The 7,641-nt window shown below is 45.8% G+C and overlaps 1 protein-coding gene and 1 pseudogene across 1 annotated transcript; both read right to left on the reverse strand.

Annotated features, from left to right (window-relative positions):
* Positions 1-230: 230 nt before the first annotated feature.
* Positions 231-2,653, reverse strand: LOC132238730 (WW domain-binding protein 11-like). The gene has a single exon (XM_059704746.1). The coding sequence runs from the start codon at positions 2,500-2,502 to the stop codon at positions 250-252; it is 2,253 nt and encodes a 750-aa protein (XP_059560729.1). The 5' UTR covers positions 2,503-2,653; the 3' UTR covers positions 231-249.
* A 2,521-nt stretch (positions 2,654-5,174) lies between these two features.
* LOC132238025 (PHD finger protein 10-like) lies at positions 5,175-6,519 on the reverse strand (annotated as a pseudogene).
* Between the last annotated feature and the right edge of the window lie 1,122 nt (positions 6,520-7,641).

The raw sequence follows: 7,641 nt of genomic DNA on the forward strand, positions 1-7,641 counted from the left end.
TCCGTTTTGTCTTTTAGTTGTATTTTTGAAGTAGTTGTGCGAGGCAGTAATTTCCGGTGTTTTCCTATGCCACCATCTTGGTTCTCCCGGTACTTACTTTCTACACTGCAGTTCCCTACATCAGAGTGCTCCCACATGTCTTGCTTTGTATTAGGAAATGACATTGTGATCCATTTCAATACAATATTACAAAATGTTTACAAGAAAACATTAAAACACAAAAGGCAAGATGGAGCAAAAGAAACTGCTTCATTCCCCCCAAAAATCTCTGCTCCAGAGCCCACAGCACACAGGAAAATCAAAAACAAATATGCAACAGATCACAAGTTCCAGAGGATTGGAGGGGAAGAAATGGGATGGAAGTGGTGGTATGAAAGGGAATGGACGTTTGCAGCAGAACTGCTTCAGTAACCAACCTAGCCTGAGTGAAATACCCTCTCTTGTATGCAGTGAATTCCAAACAAGGCTAAACTTTAAGATATTCCTTGAACTGAAATTAGAAAATACCCTGACAATAAAAGTAGCTCTTTTGCCTAAGGTTCCTAAGAGCCTCTTTTCCCACGAACCAGTGATATGAACAGAAGTGTGTTCGGGCATCAAAAGTTGCCACAGCAGCCCTTCCATTTCTTTCATAAAAGCTTCATATGCATCATCCTTAGTTTGTATTGAGACACAAACAGTTGGGCCAGATTTAGGAGCTGCTTTGGCAAGAGGCACAGCAGAATCATTCTCTGACTTTCTCTGGGGAGCAGCAGTAACCCCTTTATTCTCCCGACGGACCCTCAGTGCGGTGGGCACGAATCGAGTAATCTCTGCCTTGGGATTAGTGATTTGTGGCTTGGCACTGATGGTTGCTGTGGCTTTCTTCTCAATGGTGGCTGCACTGGCGTCATACGCCTTGGGTCGCTGGATAAGGTTGGGTGGAGCACTTACCACTCCTGGGTTTGGCAAGGGAGCTGGTGGGAAAAGCCCAGGTGGGGCAGGTCCGAGTGGAGGCACCAAAGGTGGGTGCATCATGCCAGGATGAGGTGGAGGGATACCTGGAGGTGCAGGGGGAGGTAGCCTTGGTGGGAGTCCCCGAGGAGGAGGGCCAGGAGGCAGACCTGGAGGCGGACCTGGAGGAGGGCCAGGGGGTCGGCCTGGTGGTGGTCCTGGAGGTAAAAGTCGGGGTAAAGGCCCTTGGAGTCCTGGCATTCTGGGTGGTCTCAGGAATGGAGGAGCTCCTGGAGGTGGTCCAGGAGGAAGGCCTGTAGGTGGTCCAGGTGGCCGTAAACTTGGAGCAGGAGGTGGTCCAAGAGGAGGTGGTTCTGGCATGGGAGGTGCTTGTATCTGAGAAGGGTGAACAGAGTGAGGGGGAGCTTGCTGCTGTGAAGAAGCAGATGTGCCATCAGAAAGAGAGTCCTCTTTATGCTGCTTATCTGCTTCAGAATCATCAGAATCACCTTCATCATCGTCCTCTGAAAATTCCTCTACTTCTTGTCCCTCCTCGGGGATTTCCTGACCTGCCATTCGAAGCATCATGGCTTGAAGAGGAGTTAGCTCCTTAATGTTCTTCTTCTTCCTGGATTTCCCAGGCATATCTGCAAATCGTACACTCAGACCTGACTTTTTTTCTTCATTGTTATTTCTTTCATTATCATCACGGTGCACAAATTCATCTCTGTCACTTTCTCCATCTGATCTGTCAGTGTCGCTGTCATCATGCTTATCTTGATCCATGTCCTCAGGATAGCCATCATCTCTGCTGGTGCTGGAAACATCATCATCATGGCCCCGTTGAGCAAGTTCAGGACTACATAACATGCCTTCATCTCGTCGGCGAGGGGGAAGATCCAGGGCAAAGCCCACTTTACGGCCGTACATTTGCAAGACTTGAGGAGGAGGTGGACCAGGGGGCGGACCCGGAGGTTTTCTACCAGGGGGCAAACGTGGAACACCATGCCCAAGAAGAGGAAGAGTGGAAACTGCCCTAGTTGGAGGTCCATAGGTTGGGGTCTTCTTAAGGATGGAGGGTGGTTGGGCACCAGGAAGTGGAATGTCCTGGATCAAGATGTTGGAAGGAGCATGAGGCATATCTGGCAAAGGGATACTATCCACTTCCACATGCTGAGCATTCTTCACAGCATCAAAATATTGGCTAAGCTGAGCCCTTTTCTGTTCACATTCTACTTCTAGCTTTCTCAATTCTTTGTAAATTTCTGGATTCTCTTTGTCATAGAGTCGTAGAATACGTTCAAAGGTTTCACGCAGCTTTTTACGCTTGTCTTTCAACACCTTCTCATTTAGTTGTGGCTGTTGCCCTGGGTTAAACTCCATCTCATCCAATTTCTCCATGTCCTGGATAATTTGTTTGGGGTCCTTCATCTTCAGAACTGCAGCTCGTACCATCTTGCGCTGTTTTTTGTTCTTCTTTAATTCTCTCTTCCGGGCTTCTTTTCGGGCTTGGTCTGTGGGGTTCATAAACTTTCCACTCTTGGTGGATCTTGTGGATCTTCGTCCCATGTTGACAATCTGTATGGTTACTTGTTTATTAAAAAAACAAACAAAAAAAAACCACCAAAGCTACCAGGATCAGCATAAGAATGTCCAAACGCTTCTGCTGGGCTCTGGGACTGCGAGGCGCCGGGAGGGGAGGATTCTCTTTCCCTTCGTAGGGGCCTTCACCGCGGCTCCGGGTCAGCTATACAGCAACCGCCATCTTGAAACCTCGAGCCCGCCACAGGCCCATATTTTTAATTACTAGCTGTATGGTCGGTAGGTGCAGGCCCTCTTCCAATTGCAGACTTCTGACTTCTTGTATTCTCACTTGGGGAATGTGGCAGGCAGCTCTCTCAGGCTTCCTTTATAAGGGCACAAATCTCATCATGAGGGCTCCACCCCCAGGGCCTAATCCCCGCCCAAAGCTCCAGCTCCTAATCCCATTGGCTGGGGCAATAGGATTTCAACTTATGAATTTTTTTATTTTTTTTTTCAGATCATCAGCATAGTTGGCTCTCTCCTAAATGCGCCTTAACATACAAAGAATGACCGGGTGTTGTTCATTTAAAATATCTTTTAAAGTCATTTCCCAGAATTACAAGGTAGATGAGTTAGTGATTAAAGCACTTTGGAAATAAAATATTATCAATGCAAATTAACATCAGTAAGCATTCTTATTCACTGTATGTGCTTTTATAAAGAAAAGCTTAATAAACTCAACACATTCAAAAAAGAAAGTAACCTTTAGTGATTTTTTAATACTTTTGAAAATGTTTCAAAAGGTTTGCCATTCAATCAGGTCACAAAGCTCTGGGGGAAGTGTCATCTTTGAGGATAAGACTAAATATGATCTTAGCAATAAATAACACCTCTCAATTTTTTTAAAGTCAACAAGGTAGTTCGGAGGGAAAATAATTTTTTCTTTTATTCATCCCTTAACTTTAAAACTTAGTTTAATCTCATTTTCCATAAGATTCTCATTCTGTACATTTAAACCCAAGGTACTTTTCTGATCATAAAAAGATAACATGTTTATACATTATCAGGAATTCAGAGGATCATGGGGTAGAACATTTCTTTCTTGAAACACTCGAAGTTTAGGTCAGTGGGAAATAATCTTAATTAAAAAGTTGTACATTTTCTTTCCAAATGTCTTGCTTTTTTTTTTTAACTTAAATCTTTTTTGTTCAGATTATTACAGTTGTTCCTCTTTTCTCTCCCAATAGCTCCCCTCCACCTGGTTCCCACCCCACCCTCTGCCCTTACCCCCGCCCATGTCCTCATCCATAGATGTACGATTTTTGTCCAGTCTCTTCATGCACCCCCCTCATCCCTTTCCCCCCCAAGAATAGTCAGTCCACTCCCTTTCTCTGCCCCTGATTCTATTGTATTCACCAGTTTATTCCGTTCATCAGATTATTTATTCACTTGATTTTTATATTCACTTATTGATAAATGTGTATTTGTTGTTCATAATTTGTATCTTTACTTTTTTCTTCTTCTTCCTCTTCTTAAAGGATTCCTTTCAGCATTTCATATAATCCTGGTTTGGTGCTGATGAACTACTTTAGCCTTTTCTTATCTGTGAAGCTCTTTATCTGACCTTAAATTCTGAATGATAGTTTTGTTGGGTAAAGTAATATTGGTTGTAGGTTCTTGCTATTCATCACTTTGAATATTTCTTGCCACTCCCTCCTGGCCTGCATAGTTTCTGTTGAGAAATCAGCTGACAGTCGTATGGGTATTCCCTTGTAGCTAACTGACATTTTTTCTCTTGCTGCTTTTAAGATTTTCTCTTTGTCTTTTGCTCTTGGCATTTTAATTATGATGTGTCTTGGTGTGGTCCTTTTTGGATTCCTTTTGTTTGGGGTTCTCTGCAGTTCCTGGACTTGTAAGTGTATTTCTTTCACCAGGTAGGGGAAGTTTTCTGTCAATATTTCTTCAAGTAGGTTTTCAATATCTTGCTCTCTCTCTTCTTCTGGCACCCCCATAATTCGGATATTGGTGTGCTTGAAGTTGTCTCAGAGGCTCCTTACATTATCTTCATATTTTTGAATTCTTTTTTCTTTTTGTTTTTCCGGTTGGGTGTTTTTTGCTTCTTCGTATTTCAAATATTTGACTTGATTCTTGTGATCCTCTAGTCTGCTGTTGGAACTCTGCATAATATCCTTTATTTCAGTCAGTGTATGCTTAATTTCTAGTTGGTCCTTTTTCTTAACCTCAAGGGTCTCACTAGATTTCTTGAGGGTCTCACTACATTTATCGGTGGCCTCAGGAGACTTTTTGAGGGTCTTACTAAATTTGTCAGCACTTTCTAGAAAATTCTTGAAAAACCTTAAAAGTGTGGTTTTGAACTCTATATCCAGTAGTTTTCTTTCCTCCATTTCTGTCATTTGTGACCTGTTTCTTTGTCTCCGCATTTCTTATGCTTCCCTGTGTTGATAGAGTGGCTTTCTGTGCTAGGTGTCCTATAGGGCCCAGTGGCTCAGCCTCCCCAATTACCTGAGGTGGACACTCTTGGTCCTCCCCTTTGTGGGCTTTGTGCCCAGTCTTATAGTTAAGCCTTGACTGTTGTAGGTATCACTCGGAGGAATTGACCTCCAGGCCAATTGGCTGTGGGAATCAGCTGTGAGAATCAGTGGGAGAACATCTTTTTTTATTATTATTATTTCAAAAACTTTTATTGGCATAAAAATAAGAATTGGAAATAAGTTGGCACCAAATAATTCACTTAAATGCATATTACAGTATTGGTGTCAAGAAACTATTTTATCCCTTTTTGCTGTTTTTCCCCCTTCTGCCCACTTTCCTGGGTGTTGGGGAGCTCGCTGACAAGAGTCACAAATCCAGCGACCTGATGGGATAGCACTCAGGCCCACACAGAACGTGTGGTAGCCTCTGTCACACACATCACAGAACATCATTTCCTCTTCAGGGTGGGGCTGTGCACACACAATGCAAGTTTTACATTCCATGCACTGCCACGGGTAGGTCTTAATCGTAGAAACAAGCTCCATGGTCATATCCAGGCAAGAAGGATGGCCGCTGTTCTCACACTGGGAGCAGTGTATAAGAGGATCAACCTTCCCTTTCTTGTGGGACTCCTTACCCTTCAGACAAATTCCACATAGAGCATTGGGAATGACCTTTGGCGAAGTGCCCTTGTTCCTCCTCTTCTCGTCCCCGCGCCCATCCTCGGCATCGTCCAAGTCGCCCTCGCTGTCGAGCGCAGTCAGCTCCGGATCCAGTGGCGGCTCATAAAGAGCCGTGTTCAATGGCAAGTAGCGCAGCTCATCTGGCGAGTACCTTTTGTAATATTCCTGGAACTGTCCAGGGATGAGGGCCACGGGGTAGGAGCTGACCTTGGTCCACTCTGTTGGTAACACCTTGTACTTCCCTTGAGGCACCTGGATGACGTGTGTCTGTAAGTTGAAGTACGCCCTCCTCTCTTCCATGAGCTCCCGGGTTCAGGCTGCTGTTGAACTCCACGGCTTCCTTGGTGGCTTTCCTGATAAACTCGGGCACTTTGCTGGCTTTCACTTTCTGCCTATTCTGCTGCTGCATTTGCAAGTACTCTTCGTAGTGGTCCATGATGCGCTGGCGTTCTTTCTCTTGCAGAATAACTGAATACTCAGCATGTTTTGCTGGATATTCTTTAATCATTAAATCAATCACTTCATCACTGCGTAATGCTGTTAAATCTAGGGTGCACTGTGTCTCCGTGATGACATTCAGCTCTCGCAGATAGAGTTTCTCCTTATGAGACAAATCTCGTCACTCTGGGTACTTCCGTTTGAAGGAGGTCACCCCCAGGTACTCGCTGACCTGCTCCTGAAGCATGCAGTACTCCCCCGTCTCATCGGGCGGCCATTTGTACTCGATCAAGTTTTCTGCTGGGTAGTAGCTAAAGCTGAGGTCCTGGCTGGAAGTCTCGAAGCTCCGGGAGCTGTCTCCAGAGCGCATCCACCTCCTTTTGCATGGCTGGGTCCCCTCATTTGAATTGTCTTCATTCTCATCTTTCAGGGACTGTGCTCCAGGGGCAGCAGGGACAGGGCTGCCCAGGGTCCTGCCACCACCATCAGCCCCAGAGCCCCACACCACCGCCTCCTCCGCGCTGCCCCAGCCCCGCCAGTGGGAGAACTTCTGTGCTGGAGACACCCTTCTGGGGCAAGACTTGCTTCAGTGGAGCTTTGGTGCTCACTGAGTCTGCCCCCTGAGTGTATCCCTTATGGATCTGAGGAGTTGTAATATGGATGGTCCCACTCTTATCACTGGGTACACTGGCTCTTGGATATCTAAGGAGGTGCTAATTTAGCCTCTTCCTGAGGTTACCCAGCAGGAGCTATGAGGAGTTCTGTAGAATCCTCTTCTTTGTTTGGGGTTTGGAGGTGCCCAGATGAGGCCCAGCTGTAAAGCAATGTAAGCTGCTGTGGGGCCTTGGGCTTTCTTTTGGAAGTTCTGTTTCTCTCTGACCCTGCTGCAGTTTGTTAGGTAGTTCAGATTGCAAAGGGCCAGGCCTTTCATATGCAAAAGCCTCTGCCACAGCTTGGGTGGGGCTGGTTCCCTGGGGATTAACAGGGTGGGGCAAACAGCTATGGCTGACACTCAGTTCTACCCTAAGAGGCCCCAAGTCTCAGTGTCCCAATAATCCCTGCATGCACCTCTGAGAGAAAGCCGCCCTTGAGTTCCACTTGCTGCCAGTCAGCCCAGTTTCTCCCTGCATGAGTCTGGGTCCCCAGAGACTAGCCCGGAACTGGAGTTCAGAGCAGTTGGGAGCTTGAGACTCCCTCCCGATTTGTTGGGGTCCAACCCCAACAGGTCCAGGGTCCCCGAAGGTGTGGACGGAGTCGAGGAAGAAGGAATGACACAGAGACACGTTCAGTTGATCAGCAGCCTAGCCAGGATGTCCAGCCAAGGTCTGTCTTTTATTTTCTTGTGACATCTGTATTTATACCAGTTGATTTTAATCCTATCAATTTCTATTCCAAAGGTTAGAACATTTTCCATCTCCATTCCAGGGAGTAAAGATTATGTAGCTTAAGGGTGATTGTTCATAGTTAATGTGATTCACTACCCACCTGGCATTTAGTTAAGGGTTTTTATTCCCTCCCTAACTTCAGGGAAAAATCCCTACCTGTGGAAACAACCTTTCTCGGAGAGGTG

The sequence above is a fragment of the Myotis daubentonii genome, chromosome 7, assembly GCF_963259705.1.
Source record: "Myotis daubentonii chromosome 7, mMyoDau2.1, whole genome shotgun sequence".
In the NCBI taxonomy this organism is placed as follows: domain Eukaryota; kingdom Metazoa; phylum Chordata; class Mammalia; order Chiroptera; family Vespertilionidae; genus Myotis; species Myotis daubentonii.

What these genes read in the sequence shown, in the direction of transcription:
- LOC132238730 (XM_059704746.1), bottom strand. Translation starts at nt 2,502, where the DNA reads ATGGGACGAAGATCCACAAGATCCACCAAGAGTGGAAAGTTTATGAAC.